This window comes from Colias philodice, chromosome 14, assembly GCF_061535455.1.
Source record: "Colias philodice isolate Cphi_HAF_F1 chromosome 14, ilColPhil1 Martin Lab GWU primary, whole genome shotgun sequence".
In the NCBI taxonomy this organism is placed as follows: domain Eukaryota; kingdom Metazoa; phylum Arthropoda; class Insecta; order Lepidoptera; family Pieridae; genus Colias; species Colias philodice.
This window is the reverse complement of record NC_143099.1, coordinates 3,570,943-3,598,513: the sequence shown is the minus strand read 5'-3', so window position 1 is coordinate 3,598,513 and position 27,571 is coordinate 3,570,943. Positions and strand designations below refer to the sequence as shown.

Below are 27,571 nucleotides of genomic sequence, written 5' to 3'. Positions count from 1 at the left end.
TAGAATAAATAAATAAATAAATAAATATTATAGGACATTATTACACAAATCGACCTAGTCCCACAGTAAGCTCAATTAAGGCTTGTGTTGTGGGTACTAGGCGACGATAAATATAATATTTAATAAATACATATATAGATAATAACACCCAGACCCAAGAACAAATAATTGAGTTCATCACACAAATATTTGCCCTGACCGGGGATCGAACCCGGGACCGTCGGCTCAGTAGGCAGTTACTTTACCACTGCGCCAACCGCGTCGTCAAATGAAATGTCCTTTAGGTATCTAACATATTTTTGAAGGAACTATACCTATTTTATTAGTTATAATATTATTAGATTATGCTACTTAAATACGACTGTGGTTGTGGTCTAAAAAAAAGAAATCATAGTCATCGCTTGTATGTTGCCGACTGAACTTAAAATATTTCTATATCAACCACTTAAATGAGATAAAAATATAATTAAATAGTACCACCTGGTTCTCTCCTCTTTCCTAAAATGCACGATTCCGAAGATTTTGTTTATTTATTTTTATATTCTCATTATATCTATTGACATCTATCGTCGTCATATTATTATGGATAGACCGCACCCAGTCAAAACGATTCTGGTCAATTCTGGTCTATACATGTTTGGTTTCTTATTAATATATAATTATTATAAAATATTAATCATAAAATAAACTAAATTTATTTCCTATTTAATTGAAAATCTTTGTTGCTATAGATGCTTGTTGTTTCAGTTATTTGTAATGAACTCCTTAAATGACTATGATTTTTTGAAATTCAATAAACGTGAAGTAGACGCCACAGTGCCATACAAAAGTAGGGAACCCAATGGTAAAAATATATAAAATGTGATCGAATGGGATATAAAGTGTGTATCTTAGAAGATATGAATGAATTTAGATTTAGACAATATTTTATAACAATTATTATTATAAACTATATCAATAAAGTGATGTTATTAAACCATTTTTTATTTTATTTTATCCTTTATATCATATTGCATACATCAAGAAGCCTTAGTGAGTAGTGAGGCGTAGCTCTTAAGATTCATAGGTATTACAAGTTTATCAGAAATACTAGGATATACTAGATATTATGATACATAATTTATATTATCTGTGGCAGTACATTATCGCCATAATAAATCCTCCTCTCTATACTCCCTCGTATAAAATTCTCCATTTGGTGGTGAATACGTATATCCGGAACCTACATTATTATTATATTTTATAGTAAAATGCATTATGCACTCATGTTGTTTTTTTTATTGTATTTTTTTGTTTGTATGTATTGTTAAATACTGTTACTTTTTTAAAGTCGGTTTTAGAATTATTTTCTTATAACTTTCCCAAAAGTATTGTTTAAAATAATAAAAGGCGCTTTATATTGGAGTCTAATATAATATCGCAGATAATGTAACACTGTTAATATATACCTATGTCATACCTATAGGTATACTTGCTTATTCTATAGTTGCCAACAATTTAATTTGTATTCAAAGCATACAACCTGTAATTTCGAAATAACCGTCATTACGGTTGTTCATTCAAATATTGCGGTGGAAAATATATTAGCCGAATTATGTTTGTTCCAACCATTGTTCCAACTAATCTTTGGAACGGCGAAATTATCAGGAACTGTCATCGTAAAATTAAAGCGTTAGTCATTCAACTAAATAGCAGATTCAACCAAATGACGGCGACACGCTTTTTGCCCGTGAATTTATAACCGTGAACTGCAGTAACTGCTTTGGCATAGTTGCCTGGAAGAGATAACTGCAGTGATAGGGCATAGTGATACTCCTTGTGCTATATTGCATCATATTATTTCTTATCTCTATATTAAGATTTTAGTCCATTGAAAAGTTACTTTTTGGAAAGTTACAGTTACACATCAAAAAAATAAAATTACGTCCTCTAAAAAACGCAAGGTTAGGCCTAAAAAATGTAACATTTCAATGGACTATTAAGTGTAAACTAAAAATAAATGAAAAGCAATTTGGCGTCAATTCAGATGTTATTTATTGACATTTTTATAAACACTAACATATATTTAAGAGTTTGAGTTAGGTCCTCGTCTGCGGCCGAAGGTCTGGACAACATTGACGAATCTGTAAACAAAATATTTTATGTAAAATAAAGCATAAAAAAATACATCTATTTTGCATGTAAAAAGATTACCAAATAATAGCATCGTAGTATTAGTAAACCTGTGGTCCTTAGGTTGTTCTTGTGAAATTAAATCAAATATAAAGAAAATAAATCATTTTATAGTTAATTAAAAATATGGTTTAATATAAAATATGATGATTCAGTGCTGGTATTCTTTTGTAAGTATCTTAGAAATTCCTTGTCATTTTGGGAGCACTGAACAGATGCAATTTCATTATTTTTAATAAATTATAAATAACATTAATTGGAGCTCAGTCTTAATAGGTCTACTGTTCTATTCTAGTTCTAAGCATTAATTTAATTATGTTTTGGTTCACATTAACCAGTGCGTAGTACAAATATTGAAATAAGTAACTGGACCTTTTATATTATCCTAATATACTTATAAAGATACAAGATGATTTAATAGTTTAAAAATATTACAGCTTATAAAAAAAAATTGGTTGTCTGTAAAGTCGGTTTACTGACGATAGTTGAACGTGACAACGTCCGATTGTGCTTCTTTGTCGCTCGTTCCGCGCTCTCGCTTGCACTATGGAACGCCTCAGAGCGAGGTAACGCCGCATGAGTCATGTTTTTTCGTGCGTGCAGCCGGCTCTATCGTCTATAAGACGTTGTCACGTGAAAAACAAAAAAATTATTTAATACTAGCGGTCCGCCCCGGCTTCGCCCGTGGTACATGTTTACGTTTTCTCTACATAAGAACCATCCTCGTACTTCAAGGAATATAATAAAAAAAAGAATTATCGAAATCGGTTCAGCCATTTTCGAGTTATGCGCTTACCAACACATTTTGCGATTCATTTTTATATATAAATATTAATTAATATTAATTACCGTCTGTTGTATTGGATCCTACGCTTGGCACGGCCGGTCTTCTTCTTCTTCTTTTGCTGCTTTTCTACTTTGGGTGTCTGTCCCTTTACCTTACCTGAAATGTGAAATTTTTTTTTAGTATTAATATGAATATAAGGTAGGTAATAAATGTGTTCACAAAAACATTTTTTTCTTAAATTAGGTATATACGCATAATATTGGAACTATAACATACTGCCATTCTTTATGTATAATTTAATTATATTATAGGATTTGTTAATTATTACCTCCGTATCTCTTGTTTTTTTTTTTGCTCACACACTGTATCTGATTGTTATTGGTGTACCTTGAAATTGGCGTACAGAATTGTAAAATGTTCTATTTAATTTATGTTTAGCTGTAAAGTACCTTTGTACAAATAAATAAATAAATAATTATTGGCATTTTACACTATCACACTTGTTCACTTATCTTTTATAAGCTTAGCAATTATACCTAAAGTTAGATAAACAATACACTTGAAATAACCATAATGGAAATTTCTATGATGAAACAAATAAACTTACATAGCAATAGAAGATATTAATATTTTAAGTTTCTGGGTTTTTTGAATGAATAGGGATTCATGGTTATGGTGAAGGCCATATTATTTCTTACTAGCACTATTACTACTAGCACTTTTTCTTAATAGCAGATAAATTTTAGAATAAAGTAAATATGTACATACCAGCACGAGCCAAGGATCCGTGCACTTTACCACCGAGAAGTGGGATTGTAAGGTCCAAGTCTGTGACAGACAGCTCGGATACGAGAACACTGTCCTCCAATGGGGCACCGCATACTGACAAGGTGAGCTCTTCGGCGCCTACATCAGCGAGACTGCGGATGCGCTCCTAAAAACAATAATAAATAATTAATATGCAATTGGATTGAATTTTATTCATTGAATTGTATTCTCGTTTATTCATTGTTGTTGAAATTCAGATAACAAAGTGAACACTAGAATAGATCTTCCTCCACTAAACGCAACAAAAAATTAAATAAATTGCTAAACAGATTACAGAATTACAAGCAATAGTCAACAGTTTATCAGATACATTTTTACCACGTTTATTACAATAAAACATACACTTCAAATGTTAAATTTGTTGACAGTTTAATCAATAAGGTTAGGTTACACATTATGTGTTGGTAGCATTTTTTACCTTGATCTGGGCAATGGATTCCTCTCCATTGACATCAAGGACATGTGTTGATTGACCTCTAATATGCAATTGCATCTTGGAGTTTCTGGAAAAAAGCAACACCTCATTACGGCGTGGTCACCACGACACTTCATTTTATGATACCAAGTCCAAAATGTACATAAAATAATAATAAAAACATTACACAGATTAAGTCCTAAATTAAACTAACTATTTTACGTATATAAATGTAAAAAAATAACGACATTAGATTTTTTAATTAATGAAAATATTTTACGCACTAACCTATCAGCCAAGTCTGACAAATAAAAGAAACAAAAATGGCTGCTCGGAAACGGATTAATAAAGAAATCGGATACGCGTACAAAATATTTATTTATGAACAAATGTCAAATTAAGCGTATTTTTTTAATGATAACTTAAAAAGAAAAACAGAATATCGTTATATTTAAAACAACGCTATAATAAATGTATAAGTTGAAAATATTATGTACTAGAACAGACTTCTCTATTCAAAAATTTTACAAAAGCAGACGAACTAATTAAACTTAATTATTCTTGAATAGAAATTAATTAATTGTAAATCTAATTAGAGCGAGCGCGCACAAGCAACTTAGTTGCCCGGCAACTATTTTGTCTCTGTCGCTGTCTCCTCGCAAAGTTTTGAACGATGCGCACACGAAAGCGACAGCAACGCAACTTTTTCTTTAAAATTTTCTGCATTTATCAACATGGTTTTCGAAGAGACGGTTGTGGTCTGTGCTCTTGTCCCGCATAGTTCCCATTCCCGTGGGATTTCCGGGATAAAACCTATCCTCTGTGTTAATCCAAGTTACCCTCTATATGTGTGCTAAATTTCATTGTAATCGGTTCAGTAGTTTATGCGTGAAAACTGAAAACCATACATACATACATACAAAACTTTCCTCTTTATAATATTAGTATAGATATGTACCTAATCGTAATTGAAAAAAGTTAAGTAAATGTGCAGTTCCAACAAAACGAAATAACATATTTTTCTATGGCGTCGTTACTAGATTACGTTGCTGAATTTTGTTGAACTGTCAATGTTGCCTATTAAAATGGCTCTACTATAGACAGAAAACTACTAATAATAAAAATAACTTAATTGAAAACAATATTATTAATTTATTAAATAGGTTTGAAGTCGGTGCCAAGCACTTATGTAGTATTAAGCCCGTGCATCGACATCAAACCTTTTTAGTAAATAACACATCTAAATAATATGTAGTAATTAATAATATCAATATCAATCTTTTTTATTTTTTACTTTTCCGTTTTTGAAGTCAGTTGTTTTTAGCGAAGTTATTTATTTATTTATTTATTTACTCTTTATTGTACAACATATTACAATGAAAGTACATAAAACAAAACCATTTAAAATGTACAAACGGCGGCCTTATGGCTCAAAGCCATCTCTGCCAGGCAAAGTTATTTTATTAAAGTTATTTTTATTTAATACTTTTTAGTGTATTTTTCAACACGAATCAAACGAGCTCAACCTCGATAAAGTTGAGTCAATATATTACTAAGTTCCTATGGCCACCTTCCGATTCCATCATCAATTAATCAGCTCTATCTCATAATAATGTTTCATCGCTATCCAATTTACATGCGTAGGTATACAAAATTTCAGCTCAATCGGTTTCCTGGAAATGAATCAAAGTTACTTGCTACATTTCAATTAAGTCATCGAGACCAGACAAAAATGCTCATAAAATAAAAACTACTGGGCTTATCCGAATAAAATTTATGGGACCAATTCCACACCATTCCGCATCAAAAAAAAAAAAAGAATCACGTGAACCGGTTCAGAAACCTTGGAGTAATCGGTATACATACATAAAAAAATATACCGGCCGAATTGATAACCTCCTCCTTTTTTTTAAGTCGGTTAAAACTACTGTGTACGAGAATAAATACGTTGACATAAATAGGTATTATCGCTACGCCGGTTACACGGCAACTGGCCGGCGGCCGTCGCCTGGCAACATTTTTGTCGCCGTGCGCGCACTTGCATTGAAACCAATAGATAGGGCGACAGTTCACAGTTGCGTCGCGGGCTTGTCTCCGAACCCGCGGACAAAAAAGTCTCCCGGGAGTTGCGTCGCTACGTACGCGCACTTTCATACTAGCCCATGGCTGGAGAGACAAAATAGTTGCGGAGACAAAATTGTTGCGGAGACAAAGTTGCTCGTGCGCGCTCGCTCTTACTTGGATAGAATATAATTTCGTAATAAATTATTTTCCTGTTAAATATATAATTGAGTTGCTTCATTGCATGGATATTTATTTTTTTTGAACGTTCATATTTTTTGGAATGTTGGTAGCAATGTGTTGACACCCATGAGCTCGTGATTGGTTATCTCAAAAAGCGGTAGAAATAGACAGATCATACATATATTGACGATGTGAGTTCCACATTTACAGATGGGTTTTGGTGTTTTAAAAATTGTTTCAAGACAATGAAATACAAAAGCGCTTAGATAAATTATACTCCTTGATCATGCTATCGAAGCTTATTCGTCAACTTTTATTTATCCTCTTACACTTGGTTGTAAAAATACTTGTTGCTGTTCATCATGTTTATCACCGGCTATGTGTTAAAATAAGGAATATACCAAAGCATCAATCGATAAAATCAGAAGTAGTCACTGTACTAAAGCATGTACCTTTGATTACCAAGAAGCTGAACCATTTGGTTGTGTTAGCAGACACAGATCACCATCGTATCGCAGACCTAGCGCGGATTGTCATTTGGAGTCTTGCATTTGGAATACCTCACATAAGCTTTCATGATATAACAGGTAACTTTTTGCCAAAATATTTATATTTTGCTAGGGAATCTTATGTGATGCAATATTTCTATTTGATAAAGAAACTATTTGGTTGATTTTTTTTTACAGGGGACTTACAAAACAAAGAAGAAGTGTTTTTTTATGAGGTGGAACGAAGAAAGAAAGGAATACCTGGCTGTATAAAATGGTCGAATAAGCCTAATCTAAATGGCTACACAAATGGTGTGCGGGCAAATACAATTTCTGTAAATATTATATCTTATAAGGATGGTAGGCCAAAATTAGCTCAATGCATACAGAAACTATCTCAAAACAAAGAATTATGTGAGAGTAGTAAGGAATTTACTTCCGAAGAGTTGGACAGGATACTTAAAATAATGTACCCATCAATCCCTGATCCTGATCTAGTGTTATATTCTGGTCCTGTCTGTTGCACGCAAGGGCTTCTACCATGGCATATAAGATTGACAGAATTTATACAAATATCAATTAATCATAAAATAAATGTGCATAATTATTTAGGTGCTTTATATAAGTATAATAAATGTGATCTTAGGTTTGGTAAATGAGAAGTAAATAGTAGCTGGCCTACAAATAGTTCCATATTATTTATTGTAATATTTATTGCTGTAGATTACATATTCACATTATGCATGTAGTCTAACTGATGTATTGAGAAAACTTGTATTGTTCTATTACATGTGGACTCTGAATGTTGTATGAAATGTTTCTGTAAATACTTATATGAAAATAATTATATTGTAAACTGAAATTTAATATTTTATTTATTTATACAGCAATGTCCTAATAGGTGTTTCTTATTGAATACATTAAATACTTTGTACTCAAAAGTATATAATCATTTAAAATAATTCATTAATGGAGCAGTATACAGACACTTCAAAGGGTTTTCCATCAATAAGAAAGTTAGAAGTTAAAGATGAGTATCACAAATAATGAGTATAATTTTTAAGATATTAACAGTTTTATTGTAGTACATATTTGAATATGGAAAACATTTTTGCTTTAATTGTGTCTAGAATCTAGATGTCTTTAGAGGTAAATTTATTAAAACACATTCATAATATCAAAGTTTTTTAATATAATGCAATGCATGTAAAGCCAATAATATACACAAGTACTAAATATATTTACAGTTGTAGAAGCAAACATCTCAGCAAACCTACCTGCAAAAGAAAATATTAATTTATTACTATATTATCACAGAAGTGAACCTATCTCTAATTTTATTGTATGTTTTTATTTACTTATACAAAATTACATTACATTTTCTAACAAATTTCTGAAGAACTACACTACAAACAATTCAAAGTTCGGACAAATTGGCATCGGCGGAATAAATCCAACCATTTCAACATACTATTACCAAAAAAACTGATATGACTCATGTGCACTATGAAAAACAAATACCACCTTTTGTTCATATAACCTGAAGTTCATCTGCGGTGTCTGGAATGGCTGCCGCTGCGCGATCGCCTCCGGTGGTCGTCCCTACGCTCATACCTATCGTATTTATCGTACGACCTGTCCCTGTCGCGCTTCGAATTGTCCCTATCGTAAGACCGCTTGTCTCGCCTCCGAGATCTATCTTCGGACCTATCCCGGGAACGCCGCTTCCCAGAACGAGATTCATAACTTATGGACCTCGACCGCTTCGAACGTTTCTTCGGCCTTTCCTCCGCGGAGTCCCTTCGTCTATGTTTCTCCTCCCGTTTTGACCTGTGACTATCGTGTCCCTCCCTTTTTGATTTTCTTTCGGATTTGGAATAGTCACTCTCATAATCGTCCCTTTTTGATTTTCTTTCGGATTTGGAATAATCACTCTCATAATCGTCCCTTTTTGATTTCTTATCTGACTTAGAATAATCACTTTCGTAATCGTCTCTTTTAGATTTCTTTTCTGATTTCGAATGCTCGTCGTGTTTTGACTTCGAGTAGCTCCTATCGCTCTTGGAAGTCTTCGACTTTTTGCTCTTTTTGGACTTTTTGTGCGAGTCGCTCGAACTGGAACTTTTACGTTTGCGCTTTTTAGCTCGAGTTTCGACCTTGACTTCAGGTTCACTCTCTGACAAAGAACTACTCGAACTGGACGATGGATCTTCCGAATCACTAGTGGTGGAATTTTCTTTATTATTATTTTTGCTATTCTTCTGTGGACTGGGAGTGTTTTCAGATTTGCTAAGCTTCCGTTCTTTGTGTTTATCTTCATGTACTGTTTCTAATTTATGGACACCATCTACTTTATCATTTGATTTATGATTAGGTTTTTTGTCTCTCGATGGTCGCCGTTCCGGTTTCTTCTCTGGAGTGGCACTTTCTATTGGAGGAGGAGTAGCGGACGACCCTATAAGAGTAATATCTATAATTAATATAATTTGAGGAGTTTCAACTTTTTCTATTACGAATGTTTAAAATGAATCAATGTCGAAGGTCTGTCTGTATTTTGTTTTGTGTCGGTTGCATAAGTAGGATTGCGATAAAAAATTAAAAAGGTCAAATTATTATGTACATAAAATATTTTATCTAGTTCCGTTTCGGTCAGAGAATGCAGTGATTATCTTATTTTTATTTATTATAGTAAAATAAGGAACTTTCAAATAAAATACACATAGACGTTTGGCATTGACCCATTTGAATTATAATTTTCTGACTATGTTATTTTTTTATACATTGAACAGCGCATTATTATACAAAATACGCTTTATACCTATAAAACTACTGCATAATGAATGCTTATTATCGCGTTTTCCAATTACTTAAAATCAATTAACCCAGAATAGTGTTTAAAACGGTCATGAAATATATGCAGATCTTGTATAATATTGAAAAAATCTGTAGGTATGGGAATTTAATTTCGAAAAGCGGTACAAGCAGGCAAATTTTTCATGAATAGGAAAATATTAATCAGTTCTTTAAAGAAACGAATCTTCAATGGCGGCGCTTATCATTCCCTCTCGCTCACACACGGCCGTACGGTATGCAAAAAAAAAATGAAAAAATAAAATTACTAAAATGTATTTGATTTTCCCTATAATAGTTTTTATCATAAATTTACAATGACAATTATGCATTTGCGAAAGTAAATAATGTTTTATTGGAATTTGACAAAATATGTTCTTTGGGAAAAGTTGTTCAGTTTTATGGGCATATTACAAGTATTATGGGGATTTTATTACATTCTGTATACGTAAATATGATAATTCATATAAATACACAAATACAATAACAAAAAAGTTTGCCAACAAACAATTTGAAATAATTAATAAAATAATTATCAATTTACGTTATTTTTATTTTCTTTTTTGCTGATCCTACCATCTGTCAAAGTCAGCTTTGGCCGCCATTGAAGATTCGTTTCTTTATTGAACTGACTAATACAAAGATATATTAATTGCAAATTAAAAGTCTAAAATTTACTTTGCACAATGCCAAGGTAGAGGGCGTTCAAAAGATTAGCATAAACGTGTTTTACACGTAGAATATGCATTAACAAAGCAAATGATAAAAATCAGATATAAATATTATAGTATCTACATATTTAAAACAAGTCGGGTAGGTATGTTATTTTAATAAAAAAAACCTTATATCTATTCATGTGTCCATATAGTGTGAATACGCTTGAGTGTGTGCATTTTTAAAGACGGTTTGTGTTATTTTAATAAGCAATTCCTAATATTTATTCATTTAATATTTTTTTTTTAAGACGGGTGTGTTATTTTCATAAAGAAATACCTAATCTGTATTCATGTATGTATGTGCATGCATGTGGGTTTGTGAGTATATGTATACGTACTCGTCCGCTTGGGCGTGCCGGCGGGCGAGAGCGCGTCCGCGTGGTCGCGCAGCTCCGCGCGCTTCACCTCCGCCTCGATCTCGCGCGACGTCCGCTCGAACTCCGCCCGCTTGCGACGAATCATCTCCTACATACCACATACTACATTCAGTACGCTCTACATTCATTTACTGAATAGATTATTTTAAAAACATTGAATGCTTCTATTTTTTTTTATTAAATAAACATTTATAAACATATCAGGGTGCAAAACTTTCAGTTACTGAATCTTATTAGCTAATAGTTCATACACTTCGGACATTTTTCATCTTCCGGTAGCGATTATTTTTAAAACATTGATGATGATTTAATGCTTCTATTTGTTTTTATTAAATAAACCTTTATAAACATATTAGGGTGCAAAACTTAAATAAAACAGTATGTTAAACTAGGTTATAACTTATAATAGACTTAAATGCATGCGTGAAATTTCATGATAATTTCCTACATCCATTTCCATTACCTGTTCTTAAAAAAAAACCGTGGAATAAATGATAATTGTTTAGCGATGTAGCTATAAAATGAAATAGACGAGACTATTCACTCTAATAGTGAATATTTTGTCTATCTCATACAAAAAATGAATTTAAGTAACATCTAAAAATATCGTTATTTTTTTTATTAATGACGTTTTTCATATTCTTGTTGTCACAGCTTTAAAATCAGTGTATCTACATTTTTAAATTATTAAAACAACATCAAATAATCCAAATCATATGCACATGTTTTTACCAAAGTTCAAACTTTAAACAATTATTGTTACGTCAATCAACAGGGCTACCATGAATTGTAAAATTCAATGCATACAATCATGTTGATTCGAAATAGCTGAATAATTAAGTTTTTATATGCTTTTTAGTTTTTAGTTATTATTGAATATTTAAATTTAATTCCATTTGTATACTGAATGTGAAGTTTTCTATCGTTTACATAGGTATTTTTAGGTATCCAAATAAAAACTGTTGATCCTAAATCTAATATGGATATGAATCACTACATAGTATAAAACAAAGTTGCTTTCTCTGTCCCTATTTCCCTATGTCCCTTTGTATGCTTAAATCTTTAAAACTACACAACAGATTTTGATGTGGTTTTTTTAATAGATAGAGTGATTGATTCAAGAGGAAGGTTTTAGTATATAATTTATTAGGTTTTAGACAAAGCGGGCGAAGCCGCGGACGGTAAGCTAGTATTGAATAAACTCAGAAGTTACATCGAAAAGCGACATATTTTTATGCGCATTTTTTATAATATAAGTAGGATACTAGCTGGAGCCCGTCGCTTCACTCGCGTGATACCCGGCTAAGAAATAAATGTTGTGCTATCCAGGCCTATTAACTATCTGTAAATTCATCATATACTCATTCTCTCAATATACTGTATTACAATAATACTGAATCAGAAACGATTTATATTTCACCTTCACTGGAAACAAAGGATCTCCAATTTGTTCCAGTAGTATAGAAAGAATCATTGTCACAACAGCTATATAAATGTAGATTGAATGCAAACAATGTCTTGGTATATGAAAATATGTATTTTAAAATTTTGAACCGATTTTAATAAACCTAAATTAATGCCATAATTAAAGCTAAATTCAATAGAATAAAGTAGTAATCAATATTAAAAAATTGTCTGTCTATTTGTTCCGGAATCTCTGGAATCTGGAATCGTGGCTGGATCGATTTTAATGGGACAGATAGCCGAAGTAATGAGTAACTTAGGCTACATTTTATTCTGATACATATTTCAATAAACATTAGGATTAGAACGAAAAACTCATCGCAGCTAGTAGATAATGTCTACCGGTTGTCTGGAAGAAATCGCTATTTAGCGATAAGGCCGCCGTTTGTTACAATGTATCCTAGATTAAGGCGATCTTCACACTGCCCCGCACCACGCTGCATGTTACGTGACTGCGTGTTTAACGTTACTTGTAAGTATCTCCGTTTGTTTAGAAAACACGCACAGTCCAACACACTGAAAATGCAACCACGCGCGTTCATGCGGATCACGCGCATACACGCGGAGAAACATGCATCCCCGCGCGTAGGTGCGGGGCGAGACGCAAGGTATGGCACACCGAACCCGCAGTGCCGCGCGTCGTGATGCTCAGTATTGTACGACCACCACGGAGAACGACGAATAAATGAGAGCCGTCGTGCGTGAATATACAAACGCACCTACGCGCGTGAGTGCGCAAAAAACCCGCACGATGATGCAGATCTGCACTCCCGCAGGAACGCGCGTAGGTGCGTCGACACGCAACATGCAGCATGATGCGGGGCAGTGTGAAGATGGCCTAAGTCTCAATTTGTAATTTTTAAGAGCAATAAAGTAATAAATAAATAAATAATATGTACAACGATACCTGCAACTGTTGATCCGAAACGTCCTTAACATCGTCTTCGTTGTCGGTGTCGCTGCTGCTCTCGTACGCGCCGAGCCCTGCACACAACGCCTCAGATAACTAGCGATCGATTGGCACACACGCAATAGATACTATGGAAAATGTTAACGTTCCGACCGTTTTTCAGTGAAAAATAATATATTATAAATGTGAAAGTTTGTAAGTATGGATGTATGGATGTTTGTTACTCTTTCACGTAAAAACTACTGAACCGTAAACTTGTATTAACACATAGGATAGGTTTTATCCCGGAAATCCCACGGGAACGGGAACTATGCGGGTTTATCTTTGAAAATGCGGGCGAAGCCGCGGGCGGAAAGCTAGTTCTTAAATATAGGCATTGTAAGTTTAATGTTGGTCTGTTGACATTTTCCAATAGCACTATTCGAACAAAAATTGGTACATAGCACGCCAAAAACAGTTTCGGTGTACAATATTGCCCTAGAATATACATCCCCTTTTTTGACTGTAGTACAGATTGATACACCTTTAATATTTTCAATCATTATTAAAACTGATTTAAAGATATGAACATTTTTTCGTAAAATGTACAACGCGCCATCTAGTTATAAGATACTGCTTCAGGAAGAGCATATTTTACTGGTAGTAAATTTAATTTATAGTTAGTTACGGCTGAAACAGGATTTAGCTCGTAACGTCAACAAACTTTGATCAATGGATCATTTACATCAATAACCCCTTAATATTGTTATTATTAAATCTATTTTAAAATTATATAACATGAAATCAAGGTCTCGAAACATAAATAAATGATCATAACATAAGACTTATCGAACCCAAGAAATAGCATACACTTACGTTAGCTAACATCTATAATAAATACTTTTTTCTTACCAATTTCATTCCACAAGTCGTTATATAAATCACTTGCAGTTACATAATAAATTGCCAATATGGTCAATAATTAAACATCAAAACAGCAATGCTGAAATAGAATGCTCTCGTAACATACGTGGTGGTTGTTAGATAAACCACCATGTAAGTTAGAAGCAAATATCTGGCAAACGGAGGCAAAAACATGAGGGTAGGCCGAAAATTGACGCAAAGTTTGCGAGATATTCGCATTAGGAAATCTTTAGGAAAAGCACTCACCGAGGCCAGTTGCAATAGCGGTGAATGCCTTAGATTGAGATGCTTTCATAGCGTTGAGGCGCGACGCTTTTACCATATAAATAAAACCAATATTAATCACACAATACATGTATTCATTCAACGGGCAACATCTGAAATAAGACTTTATTAGCGATGAAATTAATTCACAATAGTTCACACAATTTTCTTCCTGTACACTTCGAAATATAATCATGGATGTATTTATCACAAATGCTATGATAGTCAGTACACGATTCACGTTGGATAGAGCAATGTCTTGATATAGAGTCTGGCCATTGGGCATAAGCCTATATGAGTGGAAATACCTTGTGCCGAGGTATACCGGGCCAATTCTTCCTGGCTCACCGTTTGGATCTCTTGGTCCGTCACTTCTAGCAGGATTTCTGTTAGCGAGCGACGGACTGCTAACATCTGAGAACAACGATAATTACGTAAGATGCATTCACTATAAACAACGATACTCTCTTTCGCCTAATAAAAAGTCGTCAAGGAATGTCCGAGCGTGTAACATTAATTGAAATTAACACCTAACTTGTAGTTATGAGTCTATTTGTTTGTAGCTCAATGATTATGTGAAGTCCCGTGTCCCCGTAGTGGGGTAAGGGGCAGATGCATTATTCATACATCTGTTTCACTGATCGATTTTCTTTAGGGACAAGTAGGTGATCAGCCTTCTGTGTCCTGACTCCTCCTGCCAGACCGAGACATTTTTTTTTCTTCGTCTCCACCGGGAATCGAACCCAGGACCCCTCGGTTCTACGCTCAAGCGCCAACCACTGTACCAAGGAGGCGCTCAGTCTCCACCGGGAATCGAACCCAGGACCCCTCGGTTCTACGCTCAAGCGCCAACCACTGTACCAAGGAGGCGCTCAATGATTATAGGACTTCTTTATATGTGCCCTATATATGCAATTAAGTGCTTGAAGTCTTTTTCAAAGGATAAAAGCAAGAATATTCCTGTTAAAACATATGCAATAGCATCTCATAATCCTAATCCAAAATATTTTGCAGTCAATAGACTGCAAAAGATTCTAGATTAGTATTATGAGATTAATACATGGACAAATTTAGATGTTACATTGAAACATCTCAGTCACTTCGATTTATCGCTGTTAATAGAAATTATGTAATTGAAATTGAATCAAATTTACACGTGAATTATAAATAAATTAGGGCATTGTATTATGAGATTCGAAAAACAATTTATTCCTAATATTTACACAGTTTGATTTTCAAGGTTTGAAATAATGTAATAGAAACAAAAATAATACAAGAATCATTTGTCCACTTTGAAATATAAACACACGTTATCATTATATGATACAGTCATATTACGATAGTAACCTATATTTTAATCACTTTCATAATGTGATAGCTGATAAAGTTTCAATTGTCAATTAAAATTTTAGAGATTACTAATATTTAATCTTTTGCAATTCTAAATTTAATCAGATATTTTGATTTATCATTCGAATTAATTTAGATAAGGCACTGCTTAAAACAATTCGAATTTTCATAAGATATTGTTAAAAATGAGTCTCTGCATCCCGGCAATAGTATCTTGCCCCAGTAATTACCATCATTGCTTCCTTTGATTGATGCTAGTATAGGTAATGATAGTAAAATTATATAAAAAGCTAGCTGATTGTCCTGATCTACAATGGTAGAAAGTTACTTTAATTTTTTAATGTAAACAAATACTATTTTACACAAATATAACAAATGAACGGTGTATAGGCATGACGAAAGATTTTCAAAACCTCTTCCATAATGTGTGTACCTATACGTTTATTAAACAAGAAAACCCCTATATTTCGCTAATATACTTAAATTTAACGAAGATAAAAGCCATTTTTCAAAAAATATTTATTAACTGTGCCAAAACAGCTCACAGGTGTCATGGCGTAGGCGTGACGACACTATTACGTAAATACGTAATTATCTGTATGCATAGCGAAGCAAAATTAAACAAATATTTAATTATTAAGTGTTATAGTATCTAATTTCAAAGTTTATAAGTGGTGTGCAGTATTGCAATGTGAATCTACATAAAAATAATACCCAAAAAAGTGTTAGTTATTGTCTAAAGCGAGAAAATAATATGAAATGATTGTATAAATTGGACGGAGAGAAACCCAAACCACATATTCGTGAATTCGCAATTATGTTTCTGTTCTGAGTCGATAAAGCATTCGTGAAAAAATAGAAAATAAATAAAAATTCGTATTCTCAACATATTCATAACAACAAAATACACCTGACGCGAATCTTAAACAGATTACATACATAGACGTGACGTCACGCGTGTTTCGGTCAAAATGGCCGACTGCAGAATTTCAATGTTTTATTTTATTGATAATCTCATCAATCTTAATGTTTTTACTATTTCTAAGTCACTATTTTTAATTTATTTATTATACATTTTCCCTTAAAAGCACTAATTAGATCATTTATGGATACTGTCGTCATGCCTCATTATAAATCTCATGTATACTTTTAATAGGTATGTACATAAGTCATGGATTAATATACCCACTGAAGCATAATGTGTAAATGATGCCAATTATGAAGATGTTTTTTGAACTATATTTAAATTCATCATCGAAATAGTTGAACTCTGCAACAATGCAATGCTCTTTCTGGCTTTGTTTCGGAACTAAAGGGATCGTTTCGAAAAAATAAATTCAATAAATTAAAAAAAAAAATCCGATTAGACCTGGGATGTGCTGAAATATATAGCTTATTAATTAACAAATTCCAATATACTATACACAAATCTAGGTGTTTGTTGGCGAAATAACTTTAGAAGAGCGATGCAGCACGCACAGGCTATAACTTCCACTTTCCTTCTCCAATCTCCATATGATACTTATTCATGTATACCAATATGGAGTGTGTTTTCAATATTGAAATAACCAATTTGTACTAAATGTTAACACTGTAGATACATATACAAAAATAGTAATCTTTAAAATTTTTGTCCGTCTGTATGTTTGTTTGTTCTGTCTAATCTCGAGAACGGCTGGACCAACTTTCACTGACAGAAAGCTATTGTTATAAGGAGTAACTTAAGCTATTTTTTGTACCGATATCCCACATGAACATTAGGGTAAAAAGGCACAGTAACGCACGCGGGTGAAACCGCGGGGCGCAACTAGTCTATATATATAAAACTTAAAGGTGACTGATGTAGTGATCTATCAACGCACAGCCCAAACCACTGGACGTATCGGGCTGAAATTTGGCATGCAGGTAGATGTTAGGACGTAGGCATCCGCTAAGAAAGGATTTCCCGAAATTCTTGCGGGAACGGGGAAAAACGGGGATGCACGTTACAAAGTCGTGGGCGGTAGCTAGTCTAAAATAAACTCACAACTTCCTGCATGATCTCCTCTTTACTCTTCTTGACGAGCTCCTGTTCCACCGGCTCCTCTTTCACTTCTATCGGCTCCTCTTGCTTCACTTCCGGCTGCACTGGCTCTTCCTTCTCCGATTCTTCTCCTTCTGAGTCCGTCTCCTGCAAGAGAATAATAATAATAAATATTAAAGGACATTATTACACAAATCGACCTAGTCCCACAGTAAGCTCAATTAAGGCTTGTGTTGTAGGTACTAGGCGACGATAAATATAATCTTTATATATAAAATTCTCTTGTCACAATGTTAGTCTGCATACTCCTCCGAAACGGGTGGACCGATTCTCATGAAATTTTCTGTGCATATCGGGTAAGTCTGAGAATCGGCCAACATCTATTTTTCATATGTACCACGGGCGAAGCCGGGGCGGGCTGCTAGTATTTAATAAATACATATATAGATAATAACACCCAGACCCAAGAACAAATAATTGAGTTCATCACACAAATATTTGCCCTGACCGGGGATCGAACCCGGGACCGTCGGCTCAGTAGGCAGTTACTTTACCACTGCGCCAACCGCGTCGTCAGAGAAGTTTGATGTATTTTCTAGCAGACAGATATCAGTATTTATTTCAAGTTTCTGGCTTGAAAAATTAAAAAGAAAATACAATTGGGTCTGTTTATAATATTTTAATATTTTTCTTTGAACATATAGACAGAACAGGGACAAAAGAGAAAAGCTTCCTTTATTTCCATGTGAAAAATGTATTTTGTGTAACGAAAAAAAAAACACGCACAATTCTGTTAGTAACGAACATTCATCTAGTAAAAATATGAAATAATAAGTAAAAATAATATAAAATAATTAAAAACTAGCTGGAACGCGCTGCGAAACTGGCGTGATTCCCAAAAAACAAGTAGTCTGTCTACTAATCCTATAAGGCTATAATGAATCTGTCTCTGTACCACATCTATACTTCTATTATAAAGAGGAAAGGTTTGTATGTATGTATGGTTTTCACGCATAAACTACTGGACCGATTTTGATGAAATTTGGCACAGATAATCTTTAGATCCTGAGAAAGAACATAGGCTACCTTTTATTGCGAAATATGTACCACGGGCGAAGCCGGGGCGGACCGCTAGTATCATATACTGTGCAGTGTGTGTTTCACATTTAAGAAACGTTTTTGCGTGAAAGACCTACAACCATAAATTATTTTAAACTTTCGCATTTAATTAGAATGCAAAACAACTTTATACTCATTAAATAGTATTCTAATACTAGATTTCCGCCCGCGGCTTCGCCCGCGTTTTCAAAAGAAAACCCGCATAGTTCCCGTTCCCGTGGGATTTCCGGGATAAAACCTATCCTATGTGTTAATCCAAGTTACCCTCTATATGTGTGCTAAATTTCATTGTAATCGGTTCAGTAGTTTTTACGTGAAAGAGTAACAAACATCCATACATCCATACTTACAAACTTTCGCCTTTATAATAGTATTAACCTCCTAAGACCCCGCGTACAAAATTTTGTACAAAATAAAATAGTGCTATCTGACCCAGCTCTGTCATATAGTTTATAGTAGTAACCGCCCAGTGTACAATTTTTTGTACTTATTCTTTTAACAACTGTAGTTTTTTTCAAATCTTCCCGCGAATAGTTTCACATGTCAAAATTACTTAAATAGTTTGTATTGTCTATGTTATCAACGCTGCCAACAAAAAAATAAGTATATTTTCAAAACTAGCTGTGATGAACGACGAAACCTGCCGCTCCCTCGTGCTAAGAGTAAGTTTAATCTCAAAATACTTATACAGGGTGGCCCGTTTATAGTGGTCCAAAAATTTTTTTCAGCTTGTGAGCATCATGAGTAATCATTTAAAACAAACTTTAGTTAAGCGAAAACTTATGGTTTAGAAATTATGATTTTTTTTATAAATAATTCGGAGTTTCAATATTTTTGTCACAAAACCACTCTGTTATGAAAACTACTGGACCGAATTGAATGAAATTTGGTATAGGTATAGCGCAATAACCTACCTATCGCACTATAGACTCATCTTGTGTAAATAATTAAACTGCATTTTTTTATTTTAACTTTTTCTGTAGTTTTTTGAATTTCTCGGCAAAATATTGATTTTTCGAAAAAATCCTGTGAAAAAAAAATGTACCACCAAGGTTTTGCTGGTACTGCTAAAAACTACCTTAACATAGGGTTATTCTTGACACAAAAAATCATAGTTGTCCTTCGATTGTAACATCTTCAAAAACAACATCATGTACATTAAAGCATGGAAATCGAAAAATTACGAAATTTACCATAATTTAATTTTAATCATTTGGAACGGCCAATTTATGTTTAAAGAACCATATATTGCCGTAAAAGTCATTACAAATCAGTATTCACATGGCTATAAAACTTAAAATGAATGAAATAAAATTTTAACCTGCCAGGCAAGATAACTTAACTTTATTCTAATGTCAATTTATTGAGGTTTTTTTTGTTGTTTAGTTTTTATGATTAAATCTTAATAAAAGGTTTGGAGAATTAATAAAACAACATAAATATTAATTAACATATTGTTTATTTTTTACAAAAGGTTTTTGAAATGCCGTCCACCTTAACTAAACATAATCTGCATTTGCGTAAGAAATTTCTTCGCAGCCTTTTAAATGGCTGCCGGCTTTCTTTAATGGCTGTTATAGCCACTTGAATTTATACCTATAAATAACCATACATTAATTATACATAGGTACATTTGTATACCAATTTATGGTATTATACCATTTATTACCATAGGTTCATACCTAAAAATTTAAGTGGATATAACAGTCATTAAAGAAAGCCGGCAGCCATTTAATAGGCTGCGAAGAAATTTCTTACGCAGATGCAGATTATGTTTAGCGAAAGGCGGACGGCATTTTGAAAACCTTTTGTAAAAAATAAACAATATGTTAATTAATATTTATTTTGTTTTATTAATTCTCCAAACCTTTTATTAAGATTTAAACATAAAAACTAAACAACAAAAAAACTCAATAAATTGACATTAGAATAAAGTTACGTTATCTTGGCTGGCAGGTTATAATTTTATTTCATTCAAATAGTTTTATAGCCATGTGAATACTGATTTGTAATGACTTTTATGGCAATAAATGGTTCTTTAATCAAAAATTGGCCGTTCCAAATGATTAAAATTAAATTATGGTAAATTTCGTAATTTTTCGATTTCCATGCTTTAATGTACATGATGTTGTTTTTGAAGATGTTACAATCGAAGGACAACTATGATTTTTTGTGTCAAGAATAACCCTATGTTAAGGTAGTTTTTAGCAGTACCAGCAAAACCTTGGTGGTACATTTTTTTTTCACAGGATTTTTTCGAAAAATCAATATTTTGCCGAGAAATTCAAAAAACTAAAGAAAAAGTTAAAATAAAAAAATGCAGTTTAATTATTTACACAAGATGAGTCTATAGTGCGATAGGTAGGTTATTGCGCTATACCTATACCAAATTTCATTCAATTCGGTCCAGTAGTTTTCATAACAGAGTGGTTTTGTGACAAAAATATTGAAACTCCGGATTATTTATAAAAAAAAATCATAATTTCTAAACCATAAGTTTTCGCTTAACTAAAGTTTGTTTTAAATGATTACTCATGATGCTCACAAGCTGAAAAAAATTTTTGGACCACTATAAACGGGGCACCCTGTATAATCACTAGTTTTCCCAAGTCACTGTTAATGTTATTTTATACTATAAGGTGTAAATATTACACATTATTCATATTTATTGTTGCTGTATTGAATAAAGGTGATCCACAAAGTCATCAATTATTTTGTTCAATAATTTGTACATTGGTTCTCAGTATCAAACGTTAGGTATCTGCTTTTTATAGAGAGTATTTTTGTTTTTATTTTAGATTCTAATGAAAATGAGATTCTTCAGTGTCTAAATGAATTAGAATATGAGTCAGAAGCTGAAGAGGACCCTTTTGAATATAATAAGACAGATGACGAGTACATGCCAGATGGAAGAGAGGAATCTTCATCTTCAAGTTCTTCTAGTGAAGATGAACAGCCGCTTATTGAAGATGACAATGATGATTCTCCTTTTTGCGAGGATCAAGTCGCAGCAGAACACGAATTCGTCTACTTTGGACACGTGGTTGTAGTCGTGGAAGAAATATTATAACCACTCGCGGAAGATGGAAGTCGTGGGAGTAGAAGTCGAGGACGCGTAATTTAATATTGCCTTAATAGAAGTTAAGCCTAAAGATCTCAAATGGAAAAATTTTGTTCTCTATTTAATTTCTATAATAAACTTTATTTTTTGTAATTTTGATTTATTATTTTCTCTGCTACATTAAGACCCACTGTACAAAATTTTGTACAAAAGATATAATTACAGAAGGTGACCAAAAATGTCCCATAGACACCTGGTATTACGGTAAAAATACTTTCGAAACCCTAAAAGGTATAGCTTCAAAATTACGACGTTTTACGTCTCTGGGTCTGACAGCAATAAATTAATTTGTGCATAATTTTGTACAGTGGGTTTTTACGACTACCTTTGGTAGTTCTGATCTGGGTCTTAGGAGGTTAAGATTCTACTATCAAGAAAAAATAACTCACAAATTTGCTCTTAGCTGGCATTACTGGTCTACCACCCGCTACCGCTTTCATTCTCTCCAGTTCTTCTTGTTCCAATTTCTTCTTCTCCACCTCAGCTGCTTCTCGAGCTTTCTTCTCCTGTTCCCTTTCTATGGCCTTTTGTTTTTCTCTTTCCATTTTTTCTAGACCTGTTAAAATTAATATTCATAGAAAGTAACTAGCTTTCCGCCCGCGGCTTCGCCCGCGTTTTCAGAGAAAACCCCGCATAGTTCCCTTTCCCGTGGGATTTCCGGGATAAAACCTATCCTATCTCTCAAGTTGGATCGAACTGCACATGGTGTGCGAATTTTATTATAATTGGTTATGTGGTTTAGGAGTCCATTGAGGACAAACATTGTGACACGTGATTTATATATCACCCTGTGCAGTTCTGCACATAATATGCAAATGTGTGAAAATCTTGAACTGCCTGTCACATCTTTTAATTTAGTTTAGAAGCTAGTTCACACTGGTAACTTCAAGACATATGATTATCTGTTTTTAAGGACCTTGAATTGTTTTCAGGAACTATTATTAAGTTTAATAAAGTATTAAACATTATTAAGAAAATCTTAATATTTATTCAGTTAATCTTAATACATATATAACAGTTCGATATAATAATACATTTTGAAAACTCTTTAGATAATTTTGTCTTGCTCTTATATTGTATCTTGTATACTTTTGAATGTCACAATGTAAACAAAGAATACATTATTTCTAATGTAATCCATACTAATATTATAAATTCGAAAGTAACTCTGTCTGTCTGTTACTCAATCACGCCTAAACTACTGAACCAATTTGCATGAAATTTGGGAAGGAGATATTTTGATACCCGAGAAAGGTCATAGGCTACCTTTTATTGCGAAATATGTACCACGGGCGAAGCCGGGGCGGACCTCTAGTATATATAAAGCATACCTTCTCTAATCCATGCTGGTAACTGCCTTCTCTTGGCTGCATCAAGTGTAGATGCTGTTGTAGGTGCCGGAGGCACTATTGGCTCCACTACTGGTGGTAATGATGGTTTATCTCTGTAAATATAATTTTTGTTTAAGTTTTGTATTATTACTACTTTATCCAAACACTAGCTTTCCGTCCGCGGCTTCGCCCGCGTTTTCAAAGTAAACCCGCATAGTTCCCGTTCCCGTGGGATTTCTGGGATAAAACCTATCCTATGTGTTAATCCAAGTTACCCTCTATATGTGTGCTAAATTTCATTGTAATCGGTTCAGTAGTTTTTACGTGAAAGAGTAACAAACATCCTTACATCCATACTTACAAACTTTCGCCTTTATAATAGTGTTAAGAAGATATTTCAGAAAAAGAAAATTATGACATCAATATGAGTTGGGTATTTATAGTCATTCACTAATAAGTGGCCACACATTCTTATACCAAAAGCTATACTAATATTATAAAGAAGAAAGGTTTGTATGTAACAATGTTTGAAATGAATTGGCGCAAATACTGGATAATTTAGATGAAATTTTTCAGTAATATAGGTTGTACAAATAAAATTATATGTACATGAGCTAAAGAAAGAACCACGCTAGTTAATTTATAAATTATGTTATGATAACTAGTTGTCTAGTTATATATACATTTTTTTCTAGGGATGTTATAAGGATGTATTTTATTGATTCAGTGTTATAACTAACATTGAATCAATAAAATACTGTATGATTATAAAAAAAATTATCCACATACCTGTGAGACCTACTTCTTGATGATTTACTATCTCTATTTTTGCTCTTTGATCTTCTATCACTACTTCTACTTCTATTTCTACTGCTGTTGCTCTGTTGTTCTGCTTGAGGTGCCGTCCAGTATCCATGTTGAAATGAAGGTGTTTGTACTGTTCCAGTTGTGTAGCTGTAAATATGTTTATTCTTAGTTAATTTAATTTCTTTACAAAAACAAATTGCACATATTGTTAACAGGATCAAACTATGTTACAAAAATATAGCATACTAGCTTCCGCCAGCGGCTCCGCCCGCGTAATGTTTTGATAAGAGGTAGCCTATGTACTTTCTCAGGGTCTAAAGATTGTCTGTGCCAAATTTCATCAAAATCGGTTGAGAGGTTTAAGCGGGAAAGCATAACAGACAGACAGAGTTACTTTCGCATTTATAATATTAGCTTTTTTTACCCTAATTTTAACCTTCTACCACAGAATACATAATAGTAGCTAAACGCTACAGAACGGACACTCTCCGCCTCCCGCCAAAATTAAACTTACCTCACCCCCGCGCGATCAGACATAAAATGGGCCATATTTTTCTGCAAGGACGATACGCAACGAAGATTGACAACATTAATCAAATTGACTTAAAGTAATTTTATTATTTTGGATTTGTGATTATCGTTTTTCGTAGAAAATGGTTAGATATTGTGCTGTTTACGGATGTATTTCATCAGAAAAACGCGAATTTTTTTTACGCTAGTCACAAATGTGCCAACCATAAAGCGTTAATACACACATTTGCAGTCTCTACAGTGTGTCTGTCAAAACGATCATTTTGTATGGAGTGTCCGGGGTGTGCTTCTACTTGAAATAATCTATCTATTAAAAAACCGCATGGAAATATGTTGCATAATTTATTATTTATTTTAAACACTTTATTGTGCTGCAAAAATAGCAATAGTAGGTACAATAAAAACTTAAGCTAGGACATACAACACAGCCTTATTACTAACAAGTAATCTAAGTAATCAACGGCCAGATAGGATGGGGAGCAACTTATACTATGTAGTTTTGATATACTTACCCAGGCATTGAAGCAGTGGAGTCAGTAACTGGGTATCCATCCATCATTGGAGCCATTGGCATAGATGGGTCCCCAGCCATTTTAGGATCCACAGGACCAGACCCTGGCCAGCCCCAGCCTGGATAAAGAATATATTTAAGGTTCCTTATAAAATTATATGTTGTTTTATATTTGAATTTTTATGGCCATTGCAAAAAAAACTTTGATTAGGTTGATTAGGATTCTATGATATTAATATAAATAACAGTTCAATTTTCTATATCTTTATTGATATATTGATATATTTTAAATATAAAAAAATTGGTTGCCTGTAAAGTCGGTATACGGGCGAAAGTTTTACGTGACAACAACTTTTTATGTCTGTCTCTCTCGCTCTTTGGCGGGCTAACCATGCCCGAGTGGAAGGGACGCGTGCCTCTCGCTCGCTCTTATTGTGAGCGCATAACGTGAGCCGAGCATAACGCATTTTCTTGAAGTGTCACCCGGCAAACCAATTTATAAGACGTTGTCACGTTAAAAGCCATTACAGAATTTCTTCAATATTCTTTGCATAGACTGCTTCCCAAATCAATGGTAGAAATGAAATTATATATTTAGACAATTTAAAAGTGCTCGTAAAATAACTCTATTGTGTGAAGAAATGCTTGAGCTTTAAATAAATTCTTTTATGAAAGAGATGCATGTTTAAGCTAAGATTTACTGTGTTTGTGATTTTTGGTATATTGTTGGTATTTTTGGATAGTTGGTCTTCATAAAAATCACTTACACATATTTGAATTATTTTATTGAACTTATTTACGAAAATGTACATATAAACCCTTCGTGGGATTTATGGTTGTTTATGTACATTTCCTACAATTGATTCCATCGAATTTTTAATATATTTATTGATCTTTGATTTAGAATCATATAGTTAATTTAAACATCCTATAATAAAATATAAAATGATCACAATACTGTGTTTTGTATACTGTATATTACTAGTAGTATTTACACAAATCTATTACAGTTTTGTATAGAACATCTCCAAAATGTTCAAATCAACAACATATTCAAATCATTATTGAAGGATATAGATAAGATCAAATTTAGTATCAGTAAAGTTTTGAATAATACAAAACAATCAATATAATATGTACATAAACTATAGTAAAACTGCAAAGTGCAAACATTTTGAAGTTTTCGGTGTGAGTGATAATGAATACAGAATATGTAATTCTTTACCCCATTGGCTCCAAGAGTTTCCACCCCAAGAGTTGGTAGCCGCATTCCATTCAGCACCAGGTGGCATGGAAACATCTGTTGAATTTTCCACCTCCATAGGTGCTTCGCCACCTTCGGTTTCGGCCTTTGCTTGAGGTGCTCCGACAATTGCCGCAGCTTCTTTCATAGCAATCCATTGTTGAGCTAGGGCTGCCCAGTCTACTTGGCTTGCATCTACATTTTGATAGGCATTTGGGTTAAGTGCCCATTGTGTCGGATACCCTACATTCGTAGCGGCATCCTTCCCCGAAAACATGGTTGTAGTTAAATTGTTTATCTACAATATTTTAGTAAATTCCAATTATTTATAATAAAAGTTAATCTTTACAACATTGGCACGTGATATTAAACTTTTCCATTTGGTAGTTACAGAAAAAATAAAGCTTTCATTCGCAGTTCGCACGCAAAATTAGCACAATCTTTTCTGCTTTTCATAGACCAACATAGACATATGTCTAATTTTTTTAAACAGTAGTATTCACAGATTAAATATATTTTCTACGCATAGACCTATATTAAGCGTCGTATTCACGGTCCATCTTGACGTACGTCCCGCCAAGGTCATACACGATGCACGACGCAAAACGACAGTGAATAGTGTTGACGTACGTCAATAATTATTATTATTATCTTGCTGGATGTGCACGACCAATTTTTCATCCAGCGAGCACGCCCACCACCGCGAACGTCGTGCAGATGGACAGTGAATAGCGCGGACGTACAGCAGATCAGTGTTGCCAACAGTACCTAATTAATGTAAATATGTACTTGGAAACGTGTCCTATTGATATGATTTTTTTGTGATAACCTAGTGAGTACCTACATGAGCAAGCAAGAAACAGTTATTTTATATTTTGAAGTAAAACTTCTTTAGGCGCGACTAGGGAGTAACTCAGATTTTTTTTCTGACGGAAGTAACGCTGTGTAGTTTCCGCCATTTAAAAATAATAATTCTGATTGGTTGTAAGTATATGTCATATACTACACGCTTCTTGACTTATACGCCAGCTGATCAATTGTGAATAGCAAAGTGAATGAAAAATTCAACAGTTTTAAAAACATTATTTTAAATTGCAAAATTTTTTGAAAATCTCTA

At 33.5% G+C, this 27,571-nt stretch overlaps 3 protein-coding genes across 5 annotated transcripts; 1 reads left to right on the top strand and 2 right to left on the bottom strand.

The window, feature by feature from the left end:
* Positions 1-2,010: 2,010 nt before the first annotated feature.
* RpS30 (ribosomal protein S30) lies at positions 2,011-4,550 on the bottom strand. Its single transcript, XM_089703495.1, has 5 exons — positions 4,491-4,550; positions 4,206-4,290; positions 3,728-3,893; positions 3,022-3,115; positions 2,011-2,123 (listed from the first exon to the last, which is right to left on the bottom strand). The coding sequence occupies exons 2-5, from the start codon at positions 4,278-4,280 to the stop codon at positions 2,066-2,068; spliced, it is 393 nt and encodes a 130-aa protein (XP_089559621.1). The 5' UTR covers positions 4,281-4,290; positions 4,491-4,550; the 3' UTR covers positions 2,011-2,065.
* Positions 4,551-6,557: 2,007 nt separating this feature from the next.
* Positions 6,558-7,796, top strand: Tango14 (transport and golgi organization 14). Its single transcript, XM_089703494.1, has 2 exons — positions 6,558-7,033; positions 7,133-7,796. Exons 1-2 carry the CDS (start codon positions 6,733-6,735, stop codon positions 7,591-7,593), a joined length of 762 nt encoding a protein of 253 aa, XP_089559620.1. The 5' UTR covers positions 6,558-6,732; the 3' UTR covers positions 7,594-7,796.
* Positions 7,797-8,106: 310 nt separating this feature from the next.
* On the bottom strand, positions 8,107-26,918 carry LOC149482728 (uncharacterized). Of its 3 annotated transcripts, XM_089703267.1 has the most exons (12): positions 26,437-26,918; positions 25,213-25,330; positions 24,152-24,316; positions 23,363-23,475; positions 22,421-22,587; positions 17,795-17,938; positions 14,727-14,832; positions 14,401-14,466; positions 13,249-13,325; positions 10,839-10,965; positions 8,459-9,389; positions 8,107-8,211 (listed from the first exon to the last, which is right to left on the bottom strand). In XM_089703267.1, exons 1-11 carry the CDS (start codon positions 26,729-26,731, stop codon positions 8,482-8,484), a joined length of 2,286 nt encoding a protein of 761 aa, XP_089559393.1. In that variant the 5' UTR covers positions 26,732-26,918; the 3' UTR covers positions 8,107-8,211; positions 8,459-8,481. The 3 variants fall into 3 exon arrangements, with proteins under 3 accessions (XP_089559393.1, XP_089559394.1, XP_089559392.1); XM_089703268.1 differs by having other exon boundaries at positions 8,107-9,389; positions 14,401-14,597; positions 14,660-14,832; XM_089703266.1 differs by having other exon boundaries at positions 8,107-9,389.
* Positions 26,919-27,571: the final 653 nt, after the last annotated feature.

Bases quoted from the DNA above. Each gene is read 5' to 3' on its own strand.
- RpS30 (XM_089703495.1), bottom strand. From the start codon at position 4,280: ATGCAATTGCATATTAGAGGTCAATCAACACATGTCCTTGATGTCAAT. The intron at 3,894-4,205 runs GTAAAAAATGCT...TATTGTTTTTAG, and splicing joins AATCCATTGCCCAGATCAAG to GAGCGCATCCGCAGTCTCGC. The intron at 2,124-3,021 runs GTAATTAATATT...TTTTGTTTACAG, and splicing joins AGGATCCAATACAACAGACG to ATTCGTCAATGTTGTCCAGA.
- Tango14 (XM_089703494.1), top strand. From the start codon at position 6,733: ATGCTATCGAAGCTTATTCGTCAACTTTTATTTATCCTCTTACACTTG. The intron at 7,034-7,132 runs GTAACTTTTTGC...TTTTTTTTACAG, and splicing joins AAGCTTTCATGATATAACAG to GGGACTTACAAAACAAAGAA.
- LOC149482728 (XM_089703268.1), bottom strand. From the start codon at position 26,731: ATGTTTTCGGGGAAGGATGCCGCTACGAATGTAGGGTATCCGACACAA. The intron at 17,939-22,420 runs GTGAGTTATTTT...ATTCTCTTGCAG, and splicing joins TGCCAGCTAAGAGCAAATTT to GAGACGGACTCAGAAGGAGA. The intron at 13,326-14,400 runs GTGAGTGCTTTT...CGTTGTGTGCAG, and splicing joins CGCTATTGCAACTGGCCTCG to GGCTCGGCGCGTACGAGAGC.